This window comes from Ictalurus punctatus, chromosome 2 (assembly GCF_001660625.3).
Source record: "Ictalurus punctatus breed USDA103 chromosome 2, Coco_2.0, whole genome shotgun sequence".
Lineage (NCBI taxonomy): Eukaryota > Metazoa > Chordata > Actinopteri > Siluriformes > Ictaluridae > Ictalurus > Ictalurus punctatus.
The window spans coordinates 7,965,242-7,990,690 of NC_030417.2; the positions used below are offsets into that span (position 1 = coordinate 7,965,242).

At 44.4% G+C, this 25,449-nt stretch overlaps 1 protein-coding gene across 6 annotated transcripts in view; it reads right to left on the reverse strand.

Moving 5' to 3' along the window:
* Nucleotides 1-633: 633 nt before the first annotated feature.
* LOC108260750 (zinc finger protein OZF) overlaps nucleotides 634-25,449 on the reverse strand; it is a 43,006-nt gene continuing 18,190 nt past the window's right edge. For 3 of the 6 annotated variants that reach the window (XM_053687315.1, XM_017461264.3, XM_053687318.1), the window contains exons 6-7: nucleotides 21,016-21,206; nucleotides 634-3,626 (exon numbers count right to left, since the gene is read on the reverse strand). In XM_053687315.1, coding sequence (XP_053543290.1) covers nucleotides 1,969-3,626; nucleotides 21,016-21,206 — 1,849 coding nt within the window. In that variant the 3' untranslated portion in view covers nucleotides 634-1,968. Of the gene's footprint in view, nucleotides 3,627-12,766; nucleotides 13,120-20,663; nucleotides 20,708-21,015; nucleotides 21,207-25,449 lie in introns of those variants that run through there. The other 3 variants (XM_053687324.1, XM_053687321.1, XM_053687325.1) reach the window with 3 other exon arrangements.

Consider the following 25,449-nt stretch of genomic DNA (forward strand, 5'->3'; position numbering starts at 1 on the left):
CCATAGAATGGTTAAAGAAGAATAAAGTTAATGTTTTGGAATGGCCAAGTCAAAGTCCTGACCTTAATCAAATAGAAATGTTGTGGAAGGACCTGAAGCAAGCAGTTCATGTGAGGAAACCCACCATCATCCCAGAGTTGAAGCTGTTCTTTACTGAGGAATGGACTAAAATTTCTCCAAGCCGACGTGTAGGACTGATCAAGTATTAACGGAAACATTTAGTTGCAGTTATTCCTGCACAAGGGGGTCACACCAGATGCTGAAAGCAAAGGTTCACATACTTTTGCCACTCACAGATATGTAATATTGGATCATTTCCCTTAATAAATAAATGACCAAGTATAATATTTTTGTCTCATTTGTTTAATTGGGTAATATTTATCTACATTTAGGAAAATCTGATAGTGTTTTTAAGCTGGATTTATGCATAAATATAGAAATTTCTAACTTCCACAGAAACTTTCAAGCACCACTGTATATGGTACATTGGCGCTTGAGACATAACACATCACTTATAGCCCATCCTTCATTTATATATCTGTATTTGTTAATTGAATGATTTGTGAGATTTGTTTATAAGTATAAATTTTGGCTTAGATGATTACTGTCAGTATAAGAAAAGTTTTCCAAACATTAGTTTTCCAACATAATAATTTAATGTTACAGAAAGATGTATGTTAATAAAGAAAGTAACATATTACGTATATTACATATTACAGTCACTTTCAAAACCCATAAATAAATGCTGTCAGGTTTTACCTGGAAAAAACAGTATCTAGTGTCACTCAAATGTGGCAAATTTCCCAAGATGCTTAGATATACAGACTAGCCAAGAGGATAACAAAAAAATACATACATACATACACAGACACACACACACTATATATATATATATATATATATATATATATATATATATATATATATATATATATATATATATATATATATATATATAAAAAGGTTAATAACATAAGGTTGCCACACTAAATATTCACCTTTAGTTTGCTACTGTTCACTGCTCTTTATAATTGTTTTAAAAATGTAGAACCATTTAGTGCTTACTTTTTTATTATTTATCTATTATTCTGAAGACTTTCTTGCTTTACAGCTGCTCTTAATGACTGCCTATGACTTGCACAGCACTGCACACTGGATTGCTTTCTTGATTTTTATAAAACTCAGTAATAACATTAATATGAAAAGACTAAGCTTCACAAAATGTTAATTTGGTATGGGTAAATGTAAAAACAAAACAAAACACTATTTAATCTTATACTGTAGGTGTAAAAGTGACAGTGTAAGACATTTATAAAATCGCAGTAACTCATAGCAAATTAGATTTTTTGAACAAACCTGAACAAATGATGTTTACATTAGTTCATGTTTTATGCATATATTTACACACAAACACACACACACACACACACACACACACAAGCATGAGTAGGATATAAACATTCTGCAGAACTTTCAGGTCTTCCATTAATACCAAATTGTGTAAATGCTCCTATACACAAATTTTGAATGAATCTATTCATATCCAGCTTGATAAATGAGGCCCAGTGTGAGTATTGATTGTGTAAAAGAGCAAAAAAGCATATCTAGTCACATTCTAATTATAAACATTAACATAAATTGTCAGTTAAGTGTCAAGATTTGACACTTTGTTGTAGGCCTATTAAAACTATTAAGATCAAACATTTCGGCCTTTGTTAACTTCTGCCAAAAACTGAAAGTTCTGTTTTTGTTTTTTCTTGCTAAATTTCACATTTCTAAGTGTAAAGGTTGGTAGGTATGGTAATACAGAATAATCAGAATAAACACCACTAGATATGAGGGAAGTGTAATATTGTGTAAAGACTGTGTAGATTAAATTGTTATATCACACAAGCCTGGTCCTGTGAGAAATTATATTTTAAGTAGGCTTCTGTGTGAATGCTCTGATGCCTTCAGAAACTATTGGGGTCAGTAAAACTCTTCCTTCACTGTGAACAGTGATACAGCTTCTCTACTATGTGAAAGCTCTGGTGTTGTAGGAGATGGCGTCTCTACTGTGTGGATGCGCTGGTGTAACTGAAGTTCAATCTTTTGGATAAAACCCTTCCCACACTGAGAGCAGTGATGTGGCCTCTCTCCTGTGTGAATGCGCTCATGCTGTTGAAGTGCACCCCTTTGAGTAAAACTCTTTCCACAGTGTGAGCAGTGAAATGGCTTCTCTCCTGTGTGAATGCTCTGGTGTTGTAGGAGATGATCCTTTCGCTTAAAACCCTTCCCACACTGTGAGCATTTATACGGCTTCTCTCCTGTGTGGACGCGCTCGTGTAACTGAAGTTCAATCTTTTGAATAAAATTCTTCCCACACTGTGAGCAGTGATGTGGCTTCTCTCCTGTGTGGATACGCTGGTGTTGTTTAAGATTTCTCGGGTCAGTAAAACTCTTTTCACACTCCGAGCAGTGATACGGCTTCTCTCCTGTGTGAATGCGCTCGTGTTGCTGTAGAGCACTCTTCTGAATAAAACTCTTCCCACACTGTGAGCACAGATATGGCTTCTCACCTGTGTGAATGTGATAGTGTTGTTTGAGATAATCCTTGTGAGAGAAACTCTTGCCACACTCTGAGCATTGATATGGCTTCTCTCCTGTGTGGATGCGCTGGTGTAATTGAAGTTCAGCCTTTTGAATAAAACTCTTCCCACACTGCGAGCAGCGATGTGGCCTCTCTCCTGTGTGGATACGCTGGTGTCGTTGAAGATTACTCTGATGACTAAACCTTTTTCCACACTGCAAGCAGTGATACGGCTTCTCTCCTGTGTGAACGCGCTGGTGTAGTTGAAGATTATCCTGATGAGTAAAACTTTTTCCACACTGTGGGCAGTGATACGGCTTCTCTCCTGTGTGAAAGCGCTGATGTTGCTGGAAATGACTCTGTTGAGAGAAACTCTTTCCGCACTGTGTGCAGTGATACGGCTTCTCTCCTGTGTGAATGCGCTGATGTCGTTGAAGATTACCCTGATGACGAAACCTCGTTCCACACTGTGAGCATTGATAAGGCTTCTCTCCTGTGTGAATCCGCTGGTGTCGCTGTACAGAACTCTGATCAGTAAAACTCTTTCCACACTCTGAGCAGTGATATGCCTTCTCTCCTGTGTGAATGCGCTGGTGTTGTTGGAGATGAATCTGATCAGTAAAATTCTTTCCACACTCTGAACAGGGATGCAGCTTCTCTCCTGCGTGCATACGCTGGTGTTGTTGGAGATGATCCTTTCGATTAAAACTCTTTCCACACTCTGAGCAGTTATACGGTTTCTCTCTTGAGTGAATGTGCTGGTGTCGTTGAAGATTACCCTGTCGAGTAAACCTTTTTCCACAGTCTGCACAGTGGTGAATTTCCTTCTGCATTTCTCTGGGAGAAGTGTCTGAATTAAGAGTGACAGATGACATTTGCTGACTATTTGAGCCTTTTGTGGGCCTCTGAACCTCAGATATAATCTCTCCAAATTTCTGCAGTCTCACATATTCCTCGTAGTGGCATCTTTTGATGTGTTTGTCAAGGTACATTTGAGATGTATAGGAAAGTGAACACAAGGAGCAGGAGAAGATTTTCAACAGAGCTTCAGTTACTTCTGTAGAATTCAAAGGAAAAAAAATTATTATGAACCTCAATATGAAATGCAACAAAATTTTAAAACTATTATCAGGAATTTACTCAAATGAACCAGTTCAAAAGTTTACATACACTTGATTCTTAATACTGTTATATTTTGTGATAGTTGTTCATGAGTCCCTTATATGTCCTGAGCAGTTAAACTGCCCACTGTTCTTCAGAAAAATTCTCCAGGTCCTGCACCTTCTTTGCTTTTCCAGCATCTTCTGCATATTTGACCCCTTTCCAACAGTGGCTATATTATGTTGAGATGCCTATTTTCACACTGAGGACAACTGGGGGACTCGTACACGACTATTACAAAAAGGTGCAAACATTCATTGATGCTCAAGAAGGCAACACACTACATAAAGAACCAGAGGGGTGTAAACTTTTGAAAAGGATTTTTGAAAGCACTCACAGAAGAAATTAAAATAAAAGGTGCCTGAAGCTTTGTTAAGAGTCGACTGTCTCCTGAGTTCTCCTTCCCACCCATACACACTAGGGTTCTACACCTTTCCAAAACAATATCCATTCCATTCCATGATTAGAATTGCTTGCTGCTGTATCTGAAATTCAATTATCAAAACTAGTTTGGACCAAATTAACCGTAAAAAAAGAAAATGGTTGTTAACATGGATAAAATCATAAACCTGTCACTATAAACCCTTTGTAACCAATTGTTTAACAGAGATCTGGGAGCACACTAAAAGCAATCCTTCGGATGACAGAACTTGCGGGCTTAAGGGCCTTTCACACTGAGCATGATTAAGCGACGCGAATGTACAACGCAATGAAGCTCTTGCATCGAGACAATAGATCCCTATGAAGCTATTCACGCCGGGCAAGATCAGTCACGGCGCAACAAAGCGTGATTTTTTTTCCAACCAGTATGTCGATTTTTCCCCTGTCACTCCACGATGAAACAGGCCATCCAATTAGATTTGAGCTTTAGATCACGTGCCCAGAGCTGCTGCTGTTGCACAAAAAGGCTATAGCACAGAAAGCTGTTTTGAAAACCAGTGTTAATATCAAAGAAAAGTATTCCGGAAGAGAGAAGAGAATGGATGTTGAGTTTTTGTTATCATTGGTGTCTGAGAACAGAAAACGTTTTGATAAAAAAAAAGTCACCAGGACTAAATACATCGACAAAACAGTTACTTTTTTATGTATATAGCGTATAGAACAATGGTGTCAGTGTGACTTCTTCCTGGGCCCAGACGAGAGGAAATAAGTAAGTGCAGGGTCCAAATTCTGATTCTGTGAATGGTATTTGACAAAGATCTTAACAGATTTCTGGTGTCAGAAGCGGGGATAATCTCTCCCTCTCTTTACCTCCCTTTCCCTCTCTCCTTCTGTTGAGCCACACATGATTTTATGGAGATGCCAGTGATCCTGACCCTTTCTGCTCTCCGGACTTGCCTGATCCATCCTGATACCTTACCTCTGCATGGAGATCTCATCAACTGGAGGCTACTGCCTAGAGATTACTTAGGATGATACCGCTTGAAGTACCATGAAATGGTTCTGGACCTCAATTTCACATGGACATTCTCGCTGTGGTTGCTGGGACTACGGTTGTTTCTGTGACCTTAGGACTGCAATTACTACAGTCTCTTTTGGTGAACAGTGGACTAGTCCAACAAATAGACTTCATGTAAAAACCATAACAGAACTTTCCTTTACTTTCACACTATCTGTTGTTACCCAGATGAGGATGGGTTCCCTTCTGAGTCTGATTCCTCTCAAGGTTTCTTCCTTATATCATCTTGGGGAGTTTTTCCTTGCCACCGGCTTGCTCATTAGGGATAAATTCACACACTTAAAATCTGTATCCCGCGTTTATATGTTTCTTGTGGCAACAGGCCCGCAGCCGACGCACAAGAAACAAAGATCACTCCTCCTGCGACTGCCACTGTGGTGCTGAAGCGACAGCTCTGTTTCAGCACCACCAATGTTTTGGACAGCCGGAGAATGCGTGGTGGCGGGGCGGGGCGGGGCCGCCGACACATACACGGCTGCTGAATGGCGGGCGGCACGGAAAAATTCCACCATCCAGCAGACGACGGGAGAGTATAAAAGGGGCGATACTCTGTTCGCAAGGGAGAGGAGGTTTTCAGTGTACATACGATAACCTTTGCTGTGTGTTTTACAGACAATCCTGACGTGAGCAAAGACTCCGCCCCCTTGCTGCACCCGCGGCTTCTCCTGACAGCAAGACGGGATCCCCGATACTCGGGAAACCCCCAGCACACCCTAGGCAACCCCGCAGTGACGAAATGCTTCACCTCACACCCCCACTTTGACACATACGCACACTCACACCCTCTCACGACCCGTTTGTGAATAAAGATTTCTCCACGAGAGACACTGAATTGGCCTCCTGTGCGTCTGTGCTCTGTCCCCGCTGGCTAAATTCCCTACACTGGTGGAGGATGCAGGCATGAGCACAGACCCACTCTTATAAAAAAAAATTTTAATTCAATAGATGGATTCCCTGCTGCAGCAACGAATGGAGGCCAGCCTCCAGCAACAGACAATAACACAGCAACTTGCCCAGAGCCTACAGGTCGCAACCCAGGAGCTTCTGACCCTGAAAGCCATGACCTCTGTGGCCGCCCCTCCTCAACCTGATCCCAGCCGAGAAGCCCAGGACCTGCTTCCCTACTTGACCCCAGAGGACGACATCGAGGCCTACCTGGAAGCCTTCGAAATGGGTTGCTCACCGGGAGAGCTGGGGTATCGGGGAGTGGCCGCGCATCCTCGGCCTGCACAGAATATTATGCCCTTGTTCCGGAGGACGCAGGGGACTACGAAGCAGTAAGGAGAGAGATCCTGGCATGGTGTGGGCGGAACCCTCTCTGGTGGTGCTACAGGCCGGGATCCAAGAGACGTGGACAGATGGACACCCTGCTGTGCCTCATCAAGAGGTGGCTCCAGCCAGACCTGCAACCTGCCACCGAGGTTGTAGAGAGGGTGGCTGTAGACCGGTTCCTGAGGACTTTGCCCCCCACGGAATGCCAGGCCATGGGAATGCAAGCCCCCGGGACACCCAGGGAACTACTGACCGCCCTGGAACACACCCTTACCACCCTGGCGCTCAGCGAAGAGGGACAGCACCACCAAGGCCGCCCAGACTACGGGACACCCGAGGATGAGCCCAGACCGACCGAGCCAGACCAGGGGACGCCAAAGAAGACCCAGAAAACCTGGCTAGCTGGGTGTGTCCTCCCCATGCTGGACCTGCCGAAACCACCCTAGCGAGCGAAGGAAGCACGAGTGCAGCAGGCCTACATGGCCCGAGGCGAGGAGGACACCGGGACAGAAGGTAAGCTGCACACACACTCTAACCTGCTCTCGTCTGTGTTCCAGCAGGTAAACCGGCAGGGGAGCTTCGGCCGAGAGCAGAAAGAGGACAGCTGCCTGAAGTATTGTTGGGCCCACGTGCACCAGATCGAGGGGGTCGACCAGAGCCCGAATCAGAGAATCCCCTCCTACTTTCTGGTCAAAGGAGGCTTACTGTACCACGGGACCAACCACAGAGGGGAAACCGTACACCTCTTGGTCGTCCCCAAAGCCAGAACGCAGGCATTGATGCACCTCGCCCATGCCCATCTGCTCGAGGGCCACCTGGGGGCAAGAAACACCCTGGAGAAGCTGAAGGACCGCTTTATCTGGCCAGGCATGGACACAGAGGTCCGGGGCGTCTGCCAACAATGCCCCCAGTGCCAACGCATGGCCCCAGGGAAGCCCCCACCGGTGCCCCTCATCCCACTTCCCATCATAGGTGTCCCCTTTGAGAGGATCGGCATGGACCTCATAGGGCCACTCCCAAAATCTGCCCGAGGTCACGAGTATATATTGGTAATCGTGGACTACGCCACCAAGTACCCCGAGGCAGTACCACTGTGTAAAACCACCTCCCGGAACATTGCTAAAGAACTGGTGCTCCTGTTTAGCCATGTGGGGATCCCAAAAGACATCCTAACCAACCAAAGTACCCCGTTTGTGTCAAAGCTTATGTCTGATTTGTGTTGGCTGTTGCAGGTGAAACACCTAAAGGCATCTGTCTACCACCCACAAACAGATGGGCTGGTCGAACGGTTCAACTGGACCTTAAAGCAAATGTTACACCGGGTGGTAGATGAGGAAAGGAAGAACTGGGACCTCCTCCTGCCGTATGTCCTCTTCGCCGTCCGAGAGTGCCCCCAGGCATCCACGGGCTTCACACCCTTCGAGCTCCTCTTCGGACAGTGGCACGGGAAGCATGGGAAGAACAGCCTTCCCCGTTCTGCTCGGTCATTGAGCATGTACAGGAGATGCAGGAGAAGATCGATCGAGTGGCCCCGATCGTCCAGGAACATATGAGAGCCGCCCAGGAGAACAAGAAACGAGTGTACAACCATCCAGCACAACCCTGCCAGTTCCAACCTGGCAATCGGGTACTCCTGCTAGTACCCAGCAGCTCCTGCAAATTCCTTGCTTGGTGGCAGGGCCCATATACAGTCCTTGAGAGAAGAGGTGCCATGAACTATCGCCTGCAGCAGCCCGGTAAGCGAGCAGACACAAAAACGTACCACATAAACCACAAAGTTGCCCCCAGCTGAGAGGAGGTATGCGGCTGTGGAGAGAGAGGCCCTAGCAATAAAGTGGGCCATCGAGGAGCTACGGTACTACTTGGCCGGCACTTCGTCCTGGTGACAGACCACGCCCCACTCCAAGTGGATGGCCAAGGCCAAGGACACTAACGCCCGGGTAACTCGATGGTTCCTCTCCCTACAGGATTTCTCTTTCCAGGTCCAGCACCGGGCAGGGACCCAACATGGGAATGCAGATGGCCTCTCACGACGGAACGCCCTGTGAGCCCAACATATGACGGCAGTAGGCTCGGAGCTGGGGCAGGTACTGTGGTGACAGGCCCACGGCCAACGCACAAGAAACAAAGATCGCTCCTCCTGCGACTGCCGCTTCAGCACCACCAATGTTTTGGACAGCTGGAGAATGTGTGGCGGCGGGGCGGGGCCGCCGACACATACTCGGCTGCTGAATGGCGGGCGGCACGAAAAAATTCCACCATCCAGCAGACGACGGGAGAGTATAAAAGCGGCGGTACTCCGCTCGCAAGGGAGAGGAGGCTTTCAGTGTGCATGCGATAACATTTGCTGTGTGTTTTACAGACAATCCCGACGCAAGCGAAGACTCCGCCCCCTTGCTGCACTCGCTGCACTGCAAATTCCCTACATTCTGTAAAGCTGATTTGAGACAATGTCCATTGTTAAAAGCGCTATACAAATAAAATTGAATTGAATTGGACAGACGTAAGTGAATGATTTTAATTCTTTCTACCGCTGTGCAGATATCTGGATAAATCTTGAAGTATTGGTTGAAATATCACATTTTGGCTCACGGTGCTTCAGTGAACACAGTGTCTTAAAGACGCTGTGCATACGTGATTCAACAAATTCTGTTTCAGTCCATGGTGTTTCTGCTGGTGCAGGTTACCACAGGATTCGGCAAATCATTTGGTATCCCTTATCTGATTGAACATTATAACCAACACTGTCTGATATCCTCTTGTGATTATTAAATTATAAGCTGTGACTATTAAATTACAAGCTATAACTATGGGTGGAAATGGTCAGTCTAAAATTACACTAAATCAGTGGATGTAGAAAAAAAAAGAAAAAGATACTAAAATCTACCACATTTATTGAGCAAACAGCAAATAGTGGATAAGCCGAGCTCTGGCTCAGAGCCAGAAGGAGCTGATCTCACTGCCGCTGCAACATTAATACAAACACGACCTCACGTGGAAGGTTGTTCCACATCGCCCACTGAAGGTTTAATATGCTCTCCTGTCTTCTGTCCTTCCGTTCCTCGTGCGCCATTTTCACGGTGTTTCTCATGTCGCACAAAGAGGGGTGATCTCTGCTATAACATTGAGGTTTTGTATTCTAGACATGCACAAAACTGTTAAATTACTCCTTGATGCATGTTTAGCATGCACAAGAGTAAATATACAAGGGAAAACCACCAAATATGACGCATTACCACCACCTAGTGGTCCTTTTCAGGCACTACAAATTGACTTCACACACATGCCAGCTATCAGATGTCTCAAATATCTTCTAGTTATTGTAGATAAATTCTCTAAATGGGTAGAAGCCTTTCCATGCTCAAAGGAAAATTCCAATGCCATTGTTAAAATTCTCACAAAAGATGTAATCCCACAGTACGGTATCCCCCAAACTATTGAAAGTGACAACGGGACACCTTTTGTTTCCAAGGTAACACAGAAACTGTGCAAGTACCTAAACATTGATTGGCACTTTCATATTCCATATCATCCCGAGAGTTCAGGGATTGTGGAAAGAAAAAAACTGCATCATTAAGGAACACCTTACTAAGGGGCTCTTAGAGCAGTAATTTTCAACCACTGTGCACACTAGAGATCATCAGGTGTGCCGTGAGAAATCCAATTTCACTTAATTAGTCTTAAAATTCTTTTTTTTTTTTTATCAACATTTATTAATTATTATCTGCCAATAATATGCCATTGTCGAGTGTCTGTGCTGTAATATAGTGACTGGCAGAGTAATGTAATATTCGTCTGGGTGGCAGCAGGTAGCTAATTGCCGGCTAGGGCAGGCTGGAAAGTCTGGGAGGGAGTTCGGACCTACACACAAAATGTCACAGCACAAAAAAAACTTCCCGTCCCAAGATACCGGGTTGTAACAGCCTTGACTGGGTTAGGGACCCATACAGCTCAGCATCAGTTGTTGGAAAGGACATGACTTTACAGGAGCAGGAGGAACTAACTAAACTGAAACAAGATCATGGTTTAAGCTAAGATTTGCTGATCTTCCTTTGGACAGTTTTTGGTTGACTGCTGCCAAGGAGTTCCCCATTCTGGCCAACAGTTTTGACATTGCTCCCATTTTCCACAACATATCTGTGTGAGCTGAGCTTTTCAAGCCTAATTGCTATAAAAACTAAAAACAGAGCGAGACTGAGAGTTCTTGGAGAAGAGCTTCATGTGTGTCTTTCTTCAATTCCTGCCAGGATATCGGCTTTGTGTTCATCTAAACAGGCCCAGGTTTCACACTGAGTGAGTATAAATAAATTGAGAAACTATATTGTAATTATATATACTGTATTAGGCTACAGAGTGTCATTTTGTAACATTTTTGGTTTGTGGTGTGCCGCAAGATTTTTCCAATGTAAAAAATTTGCCGTGGCTCAAAAAAGGGTCAAAAACACTGTCTTAGAGAACCCCTCAAGTAATTGGGTCGATTTATTACCTGCCATCCTATGCGAACTTCGCATGATTCCTAATCAGAAAACTAAATTGTCTCCTTTTAAGATTATTATGGGCAGACCATTTCCCACTCCATGAACTAAGGGTAACCCAGGTGTTTGCTTTACAGGTGATCTGGACGTGACTGTCGGCCACTACACTCAGTCTCTCATTGAAAAATTGAACAGTATACATGGTGAGGTTTCTGTTTCTCTCCCTTTGCCCACTCTTTCATCCCAAGTGACACAGTTATCAAAAGTCTGAACCCACAAAGGTTGGGGAAGCAGCCTTTGGTCATCCTACACGTGTGGTGGCCGTTACCCGTACTGCTGTCCTCACAGATTCACAATCCCAGTGGTTTCACCCCATCTGCATCAAGCGCTGTCCAGTGATACGAGACAATACGGCAATCAAGCAGCAACTTAGGGGAGCCTCTTCTCATCTCATTTAACACACACACATATAGCTCTGTTTTGTTTTAGAAATACACACTACAGAGAGCATACACAGATCCTTTTAAGGATCAAAGAGTGCAATTGATAAGTTTCAGGCATGATCTGTCTCAATTCTGAAGGTCTCTAGTTTGTATCATGATGTACCAGAACCAAATTGTTTTGTGTTCACGGAATGTGTTGACTTTAGCATTCCTAATCACCCCACCTTTCGTCCTCACTCGCTCTCTTTCTCTCTCGGTTCTTCTCTTATTATCTGGTAGACTAAATGTCTTGTAGTTCTTATGTCACTTGAACATACCTAATAGATGTTTTGATTTTATCTGGGACTTGTTCTAATTGACATTTATCATTCTTTATCAATATTTCTGTGTGTACAGTTGGGGAAATAAGTATTGGCAACATTTTTTTCAGTAAATATATTTCCAATGAACCGATTCACATGAAATTTTCACCAGGCATCAGTACCAACTCAAGAAATCCGGAAATATAAAGAATTCACAACATTAAAATCCATAAATAAAGTTATGTGTAATAAAGTGGAATGTCACAGGAAAAAAGTATTGAACACACTAAGAAAAAGCAGTTTTCCAAGGCAAGGTAAGGCAAGGAACCAGTTGAAATTCGTAAGTAATTGTATCTCCTGCAAATTAATATTAGCTGGGTTAGTAAACTGATGGTTTATAAAAAGGCTTTCGTTACCAAGGTGTCACACAAGAAACATCTCATGATGGGTTAAAGCAAAGAGCTCTCTCAAGGCCTTCGCAACCTTATTGTTGCAAAACATATTGATGGAATCGGATCCTGACATATTTAAAAACTTATGAATCTTCCAGTAAACACCATTGGGGCCATTATCCGCAAGTGGACGCAACTCCACTCCGTCATAAACCGGCCACGCACGGGAGCTCTTCACAAAATTTCTGACCGGGAAGTCAGAAGAATAGTCAGAAGAGTAGCCCAAGAGCCAAGGACCACTCAGAAAGAGCTCCAGAAACACTTGGAGGCAGCAGGTACCGTCGTCATAGAAAAAACAATAGGCAATGCACTCCACTGCTCACGGTCACCCCGCAAGACTCCATTACTAAAAAAGGCATGTCGAAGCTTGTGTAAAGTTTGCTACAACTCATTCGGACAAGCCTATGAAATACTGGGAGAGTGTAGTCTGGTCAGACAAGAGCAAAATTTAACTTTTTGGCTGTCATACTATACACCATGTTTGGAGAAGAAATGGCACTGCACATCATCCTAAAAACACTATACCAACAGTGAAGTTTGGAGGTGGAAGCATCATGGTGTGGGGCTGTTTTTCCATTGCACCGTACTGGCAGACTTCATATAATAGACGGAACGATGAATGGAGCCCTTTACCTGGAGATTCTTGAGAAGAATCTGCTGCCATCCACCAGGATGATGAAGATGAGATGTGGGTGGACCTTCCAGCAGGACATAATCCAAAGCATACAGCAAAGGAAACTCTCAATTGGTTTCAGAGGAAAAAAATCAAGGGGTTAGAATGGCCCAGTCAGTCACCTGACTTGAATCCAATTGAATAAGTTTTAAAGACAATACGTTTAGAAGAATGGGTCAAAATCACACCTGAATACTGCGGCCAATTAATTTCTTCATACAGGAAGCGTCTTGAAGCTGTCATTGCAAACAAAGGCTTCTCCACTAAGTATTAAATAAATTTCAGTTAGCGTGTTCAATACTTTTTTCCTCCGTCATTCCTCTTTATTGCATGTACCTTAATTTATGGACTTTAATGTTGTGAATTCTTTATATTTCTGGATTTCTTGATTTAATACCAAAGTCTGGTGAAAATTTCATGCGAATAACCTCATTGAAAATATACTTACTGAAAAAAATGTTGAAGCGTGCAATACTTATTTCCCCCACTGTATATATACTATGCTTTCTGTATCATTAAACGAAGAAGCTTTCACTGAACAATGCTGTTCTTCCTTGGCCCAGAAGAGAGGAAATCAGCCAGTGCAGGGTCCAAATTCTGGTGCCAGGAACTTAAATTCTGATTCATATTGTTCTTTCAACCATGTACAGTATCTCACAAAAGTGAGTACACCCCTCATATTTTTGTAAATATTTGATTATATCTTTTCATGTGACAACACTGAAGAAAGGACACTTTGCTACAATGTAAAGTAGTGAGTGTACAGCTTGTATAACAGTGTAAATTTGCTGTCCCCTCAAAATAACTCAACACACAGCCATTAATGTCTAAACCGCTGGCAACAAAAGTGAGTACACCCCTAAGTGAAAATGTCCAAATTGGGCCCAATTAACCATTTTCCCTCCCCGGTGTCATGTGACTTAGTGTTACAAGGTCTCAGGTGTGACTGGGGAGCAGGTGTGTTAAATTTGATGTCATCGCTCTCACACTCCCTCATACTGGCCACTGGAAGTTCAACATGGCACCTCCTGGCAAAGAACTCTCTGAGGATCTGAAAAAAAGAATTGTTGCTCTACATACAGATGGCCTAGGCTATAAGAAGATTGCCAAGACCCTGACACTGAGCTGCAGCATGGTGGCCAAGACCATACAGCGGTTTAAGAGGACAGGTTGCACTCAGAACAGGCCTCGCCATGGTCGACCAAAGAAGTTGAGTACACGTCCTCAGCGTCATATCCAGAGGTTGTCTTTGGGAAATAGATGTATGAGTGCTGCCAGCATTGCTGCAGAGGTTGAAGGGGTGGAGGGCCAGCCTGTCAGTGCTCAGACCATACGCCGCACACTGCATCAAATTGGTGTGCATGGCTGTCGTCCCAAAAGGAAGCCTCTTCTAAAGATGATGCACAAAACAGTTTGTTGAAGACAAGCAGACTAAGGACATGGATTTTTGGAACCATGTCCTGTGGTCTGATGAGACCAAGATAAACTTATTTGGTTCAGATGGTGTCAAGCGTGTGTGATGGCAACCAGGTGAGGAGTACAAAGACAAGTGTGTCTTGCCTACAGTCAAGCATGGTGGTGGGAGTGTCATGGTGTGGGGCTGCATGAGTGCTGCCAGCACTGGGGAGCTACAGTTCATTGAGGGAACCATGAATGCCAACATGTACTGTGACATACTGAAGCAGAGAATGATCCCCTCACTTTGGAGACTGGGCCGTAGGACCAGCATGATAATGACCCCAAACACACTAAAGAAGCTGAGGGTAAAGGTGATGGACTGGCCAAGCATGTCTCCAGACTTAAACCCTATTGAGCATCTGTGGGGCATCCTCAAATGGAAGGTGGAGGAGCACAAGGTCTCTAACATCCACCAGCTCTGTGATGTCGTCATGGAGGAGTGGAAGAGGACTCCAGTGGCAACCTGTGAAGCTCTGGTAAGCTCCATGCCCAAGATGGTTAAGGCAGTGCTGGAAAATAATGGTGGCCCACAAAATATTGACACTTTGGGCCCAATTTGGACATTTTCACTTAGGGGTGTACTGTCAGCGGTTTAGACATTAATGGCTGTGTGTTGAGTTATTTTGAGGGGACACCAAATTTACACTGTTACACAAGCTGTACACTTACTACTTTACATTGTAGCAAAGTGTCATTACGTCAGTGTTGTCACATGAAAAGATATAATCAGATATTTACAAAAATGTGAGGGATGTACTCAATTTTGAGTATATATATATATATATATATATATATATATATATAAACACACACACACACACACACACACACACACAGAGACATATATAAATAAATCTTGTAATTTATACTTTTAAACCCTTACCTACTCTCTGCTTTAGCACCTGAATAGGCCTCTCATACTGGGCTAAATATATTTACATTTATTCATTTAGCAGATGCTTTTATCCAAAGCAACTTACAAATGAGGAAATACCAGCAAAGTGATATGTCAAGCGGAGAACAATACAAGTAGTGCTACCATACAAGATTTTTAATTGAGAAGCAAAGTGTGAAAGTGTTTTTTTAATTAATAATTTTTTTAAAATATGTGTGGGTAGAGTGGAGGGAGGGCAAGTTAGGGGTTAGTTAAGTGTTCACGGAAGAAGTGGGTCTTCAGCCATTTTTGGAAGAAAGTGACAGATTCTTCTGTCTGGATTGATGTCGGAAGTTCATAACACCAATGAAGGACAGTCATTTTGAAGGTTCAGGAACAGGACCTCATGCCTCACTGAGTAGGCACTACCAGGTGTCGGTCATTAAATGATTGCAGGTTGCATGAGGTAACAAAAACCCCAAGTAGAGTGTTGAGGTAGGGAGTTGCCGTTCCAGACAAGGTCTTGTATGTGAACATCACATCCTTGCATTTGATGCGGCCAGCTATAGGAAGCCAGTAAAGGGAGATGAAGAAGGGTGTGACATGGGTTCTTTTGGGAATAATTAGAGTGGGAGGACACTTCTGATAACTGGAGATCAGTCTTTAACTTATTTCTAGGACTAGGATTTACTGCTATGCTTTGGATCATTCTCTTGCTGCATAATCCAGTTGTGCTTGAGTTTCAACTTACAGACTGAAGACCGGACATTCTCCTTTAGGATTTTCTGATAGGGAGCAGAATTCATGTTTCCCCTCAAGTATTGCAAGCTGCCCAGGCCCCGAAGCAGCAAAGCATCCCCACACCATCACACTTCCACCACCTTACTTGACCATAGTTATGATGATCTTTTTTGTGGAATTCTATGTATGTAACGGGACCACTATCATCCAAACAGTTCCACTTTCAACTCATCAATCTACAGAACATTCTCCCAAAAGGTTTGAGGATCATCAAGGTGTGTTTTGGCAAAATTCAGATGAGCCTTAAAGTTCTTCTAGGTTAGCAGTGGTTTTCGCCTCGCCACTCTTCCATGGATACCATTTTTGCCCAGTGTTTTTCTGATAGTGGAGTCATGATCAGTGGCCTTTACTATGTATTATATGTATAATACATCATAATATATTATGATGTATTTCAATCACTTCCTCATCATTTCTGGAGTTTCTTTCAGTTTTGGCATAGTGTGTAACTGGGTAAGACCTTTTAACTAACTTCATGCTGTTAAAGTTAAATTTAAGTGTTGATTTGATTGAACAGGGTTTGCAGTAATCAGGCTTGGTTGCGTCTAGTCCAGCTGAACCCCATTATAAATGCAGTTTCATAGATTTGGGGAATCAGTAAGTATTGGAGCAAACATTTTCACACAGGTACTGGATAACTTTTTTGCTTCAATAAATAACATTATAATCTAAAAACTGTATTTTGTGTTTACTCAGGTTGCCTCTGTTTTATCTTAGATTTTGTTTTAACTTCTGAAACAATTTGGAATGAGATATACACAAAAACAAAAGAAATCAGGATGGGGGCAAATATTTTTTTCACAGCATTGTATGTGGAAGTTATGCACAAACACCCATGGTCTTGTATGCAGTGCCGGCAATGGAGAGCAGAAGATTATGCCCCAAATGGCAAGTCCTTCTTGCCTACAAATATGGCAACCTCCTTTCTGGTACACTGGAATGGATTTCTATAAAATCAAGAAAATGTGTGGTATTTTTTCAAGTGTCAAATCACATGACATATTCACATTGACTTGCTTAATAGTTTTGATACAGACAGTTTTTTAATGGCACTTCAAAGATTCATTGCCAAAAGGGGGCTTTCTTACAATCTTTGGTACGATCAAGGAACAAATTTCAAAGGAGACTTCAAATATCAAAGTCAAAGAACTGACTGAATCTTTTGAAGCCTTCAGCCATACTTTGAAGGCACAGCTGGCTAATCAGTAAATAAGCTTTCATTTTAACCCTCCCAACACTTCTCGTTTCGGTGGAATATGGGAAAAGAAAATCAGGTCCATCAAAGCAGCATCATGGTTGCTATCCTAGGCAACCAGTCAGTGAATGAGGAATTGTTGAGAACAAGCACTTGCTGAGATTGAACATATGTTAGAACTTTGGGTTATGTATTAGCAGATTTCTTGAATCTGGGTCTTACTCCAGATAATATCACCAATATTTTGCTCATGGGGCACTGGGATGCATCACTACCCCAAGTAGAATATGCAAATTCTAACATGTTGAAATGGAGGCTGTGGCAGGAATGGTTCTTGCAGACCACTGTGGCATATTTGAAAAGAAGTCACTGATAATCCAATAACAGTGGTGCTTGAAATGGACCCTCAACAACCCAGAATGTGTGGCCTATGTGCCCTATAGCTCACTCCAAATTCCGATGGACAGTTTCTCAGTGCTGAGTTATGGTTAAATGGTTTAAAAAAATAAAATAAATAAATAAATAAATTTACATAAGACCATTCACTCATCTTATTCCTCTCCAACCTTTGTCTGGCCTTGACTTTCCTTTGTCCTTTAATATTAGTCACTATGCAAGCATATTGAGTGGCGGCTATTGGAAATTATGATATCTACATCATGATAATTTGCCTCCAACTTGCACCCTGCTCTTCCACAGCTATTCTTCAACCAAAATATAAAGTTTGCAATCAGAGGCACAAGTAGTGTACACAAACATATCAAAGCGTAACTGACTGAAACCAACCACACCTAGCCTACTCATACAATGTATCCATTATATAAATCCAGACCACTACTGAAATACACTAAGCCAGTTGCTTAACAGCAAAGAATATATCCAAAGGATGCCACTTTAGCTCTATAGAACTGCTTTGACTGTACAAATTGTTCCAAAGTAGTAGCTACCTATTGCAATATCAACAACTTGAAAGAGTACTAATCATCTGTTATTAGCTAAATTAGCAACTGTATAGATAACGTTGTCCTGTGTCCAACAGAATCACTGTAACAGTCAACCAGAAACCATGGCTAACAGGCAAGATGTGGTCTTTGCATAGAGCTTGTGGTGGTGCCATCAGATTAGGTGAAATGGCAGCACTCAGGACAGAAAGGTCTCAGGCAGTCAGAGCGAAAAATACCCTCCGAAGGTTCATGACCACTTTCAAAAGCACCAGGGATAAATGTTGGCCATTCAAGCCATCAGCCACAGCACATACATTCAGCATAACATAAGGACATTCCTGTTAGGTAAACTACCCTATCCACTGGGCAACCAGTGTGTCTGTATGTTCACAGTGCATTTAAGGAGAAGGTAAATCCACACAAAGCTGTCGGACCTGACAACATACTGGAAGAAGTGCTCAGAACACTCAGTATGCCCTGAAGATGTGACTGATGTCCTCACAGATATCTTCAGAGATCTCTCTAAAGGCAGGTGATCATTCCCAGTTGCTTCAGACTAACAACCATCATACCTGTGTCAAAGAAATTTACTGTGACATGCTTGAATGACTACTGCCCCATAGCTCTCACTTCAGTCATCATGAAGTGCTTTGAGAAGATGGTAATAGGTCATCACCAAGCATCACTATCAACTCTACTTAACCATTAACATTTTGCTGAAACCAGTTTACTGATTATGCTATATCTATCTTATACACTGCCCTGTCTCACTTTGATGAAAAGGAACATGTCAAAATGCCATTTATTGACAACTTGGCATTCATTACAATAATCCCACAGAAACTGGTCACCGAGCTGAACCTGATGGGCTTCAATCCCTCCCTCTGAAATCAGATTCCAGACGTCCTGACACAGTCTGTCCACAGACTGTTTGGATCAGATGCAACACCTCTAGCACCATCACACTGAGCACCTGCACGCCCCAGGGCTGCATGCTCAGCAGCTTGATATTCACACGGACACATAACTATACTGTGAAGCACAGCGTAAAATGCAAACGGTACCGGCAAATTCCCTTGACTACAGAAAAGAAAAAAAAGCCTTTTCTACTCCATTTGGGTTACACCAATTTGTCACCCTTTTGTTTTGTTTGTTTGGAACCCCAGTGACATTTCAACATTTGATAGGCAGAATACTCTGCCTACACAATGCATATGCCCCTGCTTATTTAGATAATATGATCATTTACAGTAATGATTGGCAGCAGCATTTACAAGACAGATCCTTAAGATGGGTGGAACTCTCAGTAAATCCAAAGAAGTGTGCAAATGGACGGGTCAGAGTCCAATAACTGGGCTTCCACTTGAGCCTTGGGCAGGTGCATCCCCAAATAGCTAAGACAGCAACTATTCTGGCCTGAACAAGTCCAAAGACCAAAAAGGGAGCGAGGCAGTTCCTGGGGCTGGCTGGCTATATCATAGGTTTGTGCCTAATTTTTCGGACATCAGAAGTCTGCTGGTGGTAGCTCTGTGGTTAAGATGTTGGACTACTCATCGGAAGGTTGCAAGTTCAAATTGCAGCACCACCAAGCTGCCTCTGCTGGGCCCTTGAGTAAGGCCCTAAACCCTCAACTCCTCAGTTGTATATATGAGAAAATGTAAGTCAATCTGGATAAGAACGTCTACCAAATGCCATAAATGTAAATGTTGAGTGACCTCATTGAAAAGAGAGTGCCTGATCTGGTCCAGTGAAGACATGTGAGTTGGCTTTTTGCCAGGTAAAAGTGGTTTTATCTGGGGGCCTAGTGTTGTATCCTCCTGACTTTTCTCTACCTTTTGTTTTGTAGACTGACGCATCAGACAGAGCGCTGGGGGCCAAAGTGATGGAGGAGCTCTCAGTAAGGGAGACCAAGTATAGCATAATAGAGCTGTAGTGTTTGGCCATCAAGTCCTCAAACTTCAGTACTACCAATTGGAGTGCCCCTTTACCCTTTGTTCCAATCCAATGTTTACCCTTTGTTCCGCCCCACTCCAATGGCTCCACTGCATGAAGTATGCCAAGACACAGATCACTCTTCCTCTTCGAATTCAAGGTGGTCCACAGTCAAGGGGCACAAATCATGATGGCAGATTATCTTTACCACCTTAAATCATGCAATCTAATGTCTTATTGCTTTGTTACATGGCTACTGATGTACACTATAAACAGTTCCCTGATTTGAGAAAGCCATTGGTGTTTTGAAACAGAGTTTGCTTACTTAGTCACATAAATTATAAGACAAGAAGCATGCCAGAAAGGTCCAATGGCATCTGGTTCAAGAGTTAAATAAAAAGTTATGTTCAAATTCCTATTTGTTTTAATGTTTTTTGAATGAACAATGACTTCCTTTTCTATTTTTTCAGTGTTTCCAGGGCACAGTGGTATAGACATGAATACAAATACAGCGCTAAACAGATACAGATAGTGGTATTGTGTTACCCCTTAGTGTAAATAATAAAACTACAAAGAAGCTGCCCCCTGTGTTAGAAGGGTATTGTATTACTATACACATCAGTCATTTCACTGCATCAGTGTAAAGTTCTGACCTTTTTAATAGGCGTAGAAGCATCCGGTGTGCTTTGCATCACCTCTTGCAGTCAACAGGAATGAAAAAGGAAATTCAATTCAGTTTTATTTGTATAGCGCTTTTAACAACAGACATTGTCCCAAAGCAGCTTTACAGAAATATATTAAATTAATTCTAGTTCAGTAATTCTGTGTTCCTTTTGAGGAAAACCTTGAAGCAAACAGCTTGTTTGAACTCAACTCAGTTCAAGAAGAAAGAATCAAATATGTTACAAGAATCTAACGCAGATTTTAGCTTTACTGACGATTTTAATCATAAAATTAGTTTTAAGACCAAATAAATATTGCACAATCACTAGGTATGGACCTTACCATTGGGAGAGCACTTTATATTCCAGAGGTGGGAAAATGTAGGGCCTACATCACTGGCATATTTCTCTTCATACCACACCAAGAGCTCCTGTCCTGGATTAATGGGTCGACAGCAACGGTACAGAATCCCCCCTCGATAATGAAACACCACAAGATTTTGCTCGCCATCACTATGAGCACAATTCACATACCTAAGAGTTAAAAAGAGGTAAAATGCAGAAAGAGGAACAAAGAAAAAAAAATACCCATATTGTTCTTACATAATGCAATTAAAAAATGAAGTAACTTATTTATAAAGTTTTTTATTTATTAAAATGAACTTTAGAAAATGTAAATGATTGATTGATCTTTATTGTCATTATCAAAAAACAACAAAAATTAGTTAAGCAGCTCTTCAAAAAAATAAATAAATACAATAACAAATACAACCTGAAAACACTAAAAATAGCCCTAAAAAACCTACTAGCAAAATAATAAATACAAAAGTGACTAGTGCATGTAGGATGGTCTCTTTTTCAGCAGCTCTCTTTCAATCAAGGGGGTGAGCTGGGGGGGGGGGGGGGGTGATAGAGTTTACAGGTCTAGGGTATAAGCTGTTCTTTAACCTGTTTGTGTTGGTTTTAATTTTTCTCCATCTTCTCTGAGAGTGGAGACGAGAGAACTGGTCCAGGGTGAGTTGGGTCTCTTGTAAAACAACTGGCTTTCTTTTTAAGTCAGCCAGTGTATATGTCTGTTAGGGATATGAGTGGGGTCCCAATTATTTGCTATGCTACTTTCACCACACATTGTAGATCTCTCCTGTTTTCTGCAGTGCAGCTGCCATACCACACAGTACAACAGTAGGTCAATAAATGGCTATAAATGGTGGCACGTTAGAAACTAATCAGCAGCTATTGTGGGAGGTGGGACTGCTAACTTCCTAAGGAAGTAAAGTCTTTGCTGGGTCCTCTTCACCTGGTGAAAGATGTTAACTGACCAAGTAAGGTCTGATGAGATGTAAACTCCCAGGAACTTGAAACTCTCCACTCTCTCCATATATCTCTCCTAATACACAGAGAGCAAGATGCTCAGTGCATCTGGATCTTCTAAAGTCTATTATCATCTCTTTAGTTTTTGTGATGTTAAGGTCCATATTATTATAAGTTTACCACTCCACCAGATGTTGAACCTCATCCTTGTAGGTGGAGTAGACTCGATTTCGCTGCTGCTCACTTCATTGAGGCTATTCACATGAAATTTTCACCAGACTTTGGTATTAACTCAAACATTAAAGGCCATAAATGAAGTTGTGTGTAATATAGTGGAATGACACAGGAAAAAAATATTGAACATGCTAACTGAAATTTATTTAATACTTAGTGGAGAAGCATTTGGTTGTAATGACAGCTTAAAGATGCTTCCTGTATGAAGAAATTAACCGGCCACAGCATTCAGGTGTGATTTTGGTCCATTCTTCTAAACCAGAGGTTCTCAACCTTTTGCCTTTTGCAACTAAAGCCCCCCCAAGCCTCATATGGCAACCCCCCCCCCCCCCCCCCCCCAAAAAAAATAAATAAATAAATAATATTGGAGGATTCCAGGTATAATGATAATGATTATCTACTCTATATAAAATTTATCTATCTATCTACTGTCACACATCGTGACGAAGCAGAGATACAGCGGATGCAAGTGCAGGATAACAGTGTTGTTTATTTAAAGAAACAGACAGGCAGACAAATCCAAAACGTGATCCAAGACGTAATCCATAAACATGCAAGAGGTCAGGCGATTGGCAAACAGGCATACACTGGGCAAGGCAGGAATCTAGGTCGTTACACAAAACAAGACACGAACTAAGACGATTAACTGGAAGCGGATATCCAGCACGAACTGACTATGACTATGACACGAATTACACTAACGCTAAACATTCACTTCGTATTATTTACTTACTTACTAACTTATTTAATCTTCCGCGTTGTGTGCTGGGAAGCGCGCGGTATATATGCGGACATGATTACCCTCGCAACTGCTAACAGCTGAGGGTAATCCGGACACACGTGACTTCCCAGCCAATGACGGAACAGGGAGGAGACATGACAAACATAAACAAAACCCACGTGTCCCGATGTCCCTACGGTCACAGCGGAAAAGCAGGTGCTCGCGCATTCGCGCTTCGAGCACGCTGCTTCAAGGGGGAATCGTGACAGAACCCCCCCCTAAAGGCACTCCTCCCGGAGTGCCATGAGTCATCCATCTTCATTGGCGGCCCCGGCCCCCTGGGCTGAATGTCCCGAGCAGAGCCAGGAAACGGCACTGTGTTCTTGGCGGCGTAGGGAAGCAGAGCGATGAGCTCAGCTGAACAGGGAAGCAGAGCGACGACCTCAGCTGAACAGGGAAGCTGAGCGACGACCTCAGCTGGACAGGAAGGCTGAGCGATGTCCTCGGTGGAGCAGGGAAACAGAGCACTGTACTCGGCAGAGCATGGAAGCAGGGCGACGTCCTCGTCGGAGCCTGAAAGCGGAGCGACGTCCTCAGCTGGACAGGGAGGCTGAGCGACGACCTCAGCTGGACAGAGAAACAGAGCACTGTACTCAGCGGAGCAGGGAGGCAGGGCGACGTCCTCGTCTGAGCCTGAAAGCGGAGCGACGTCCCCAGCTGAACGGGAAGGCAGAGCGAAGTCCCCTGTAAGGCCTGGGAGAGGAGCGTGGGTCTCCGTGGGGCCAGGGAGAGGAACGTGGGTCTCCTCGACGCAGAAGGGGGGAACGCTATCTGCCATGGAGCAGGAAGGCTGAGCGACGTCCACAGCTGAACAGGGGGGCTGAGCGGCGTCCTCAGCTGAACAGGCGGGCTGAGCGGCGTCCTCAGCTGAACAGGCGGGCTGAGCAGTGTCCTCAGCTGAACAGGCGGGCTGAGCGGCGTCCTCAGCTGAACAGGCGGGCTGAGCGGCGTCCTCAGCTGAACAGGCGGGCTGAGCGGCGTCCTTAGCTGAACAGGCGGGCTGAGCGGCGTCCTCAGCTGAACAGGCGGGCTGAGCGACGTCCACAGCTGAACGGGGAGGCTGAGCGGCGTCCTCAGCTGAACAGGCGGGCTGAGCGGCGTCCTCAGCTGAACAGGCGGGCTGAGCGGCGTCCTCAGCTGAACAGGGCAGCGGGACAGCCTCCTTGGCTGTGCAGGGCAGCGGGACAGCCTCCTCGGCTGTGCATGGCAGCGGGACAGCCTCCTCGGCCTGTCCCTCTGAGGTCGCCATGTTGACCTCAGGTGAGAGCTCCACAGCTGAGACCTCCCCGTAGGCCTCAGGCTGGAGCTCTGCTGTCCTCATTGCCCCCCCCAAAAAAATTTCTGGGCCAGCCTTCACATCTGGACTGCGCAGCAAGGTGTGCCTCCCCTGCAGTGGAAAGCCCCAGATGCTCAGGTTACTCTGCTGGCTGTGTTGCAAGGCGGACTGTGGCGTGAGCGGAGCTTGGCGATGCGTGTCGGCGGACTGTGGCGTGAGCGGAGCTTGGCGATGCGTGTCGGCGGACTGTGGCGTGAGCGGAGCTTGGCGGTGCGTGTCGGCGGACTGTGGCATGAGCGGAGCTGGGCGGTGCGTGTCGGCGGACTGTGGCGTGAGCTGAGCTTGGCTGGGCATATCAGCAGCCTGTGGCGTGAGCAGGGCCTGGCTGTGCGTGTCAGCAGCCTTGAACGGGAGCTCAGGGACTGGAGGCTGGACCTGGAGCTCAGGGACTGGAGGCTGGACCTGGAGCTCAGGGACTGGAGGCTGGACCTGGAGCTCAGGGACTGGAGGCTGGACCTGGAGCTCAGGGACTGGAGGCTGGACCTGGAGCTCAGGGACGTGAGGCTTGACCTGGAGCTCAGGGACTGGAGGCTTGACCTGGAGCTCAGGGACTGGAGGCTTGACCTGGAGCTCAGGGACTGGAGGCTTGACCTGGAGCTCAGGGACTGGAGGCTTGACCTGGAGCTCAGGGACTGGAGGCTTGACCTGGAGCTCAGGGACGTGAGGCTTGACCTGGAGCTCAGGGACGTGAGACTTGACCTGGAGCTCAGGGACGTGAGACATGACCTGGCTCTCAGGGACGTGAGACTTGACCTGGCTCTCAGGGACGTGAGACTTGACCTGGCTCTCAGGGACGTGAGACTTGACCTGGCTCTCAGGGACGTGAGACTTGACCTGGCTCTCAGGGACGTGAGACTTGACTTGGCGCTCAGGGACGTGAGACTTGACTTGGCGCTCAGGGACGTGAGACTTGACTTGGCCCTTAGGGACTTCAGACTTGACTTGGACCTTAGGGACTTCAGACTTGACTGGGACTTGGACATCAGGGACATGAGACTTGACTGGGACTTGGACTTTCCTGACTGGAGGCTTGGTTTGGATCTCAGGGTTGAGCTCTGTATGACGTTGCCTGTAGTAGTGGGTAAACGGCAGGGCAGGTTCGCCTTCCAGACTTA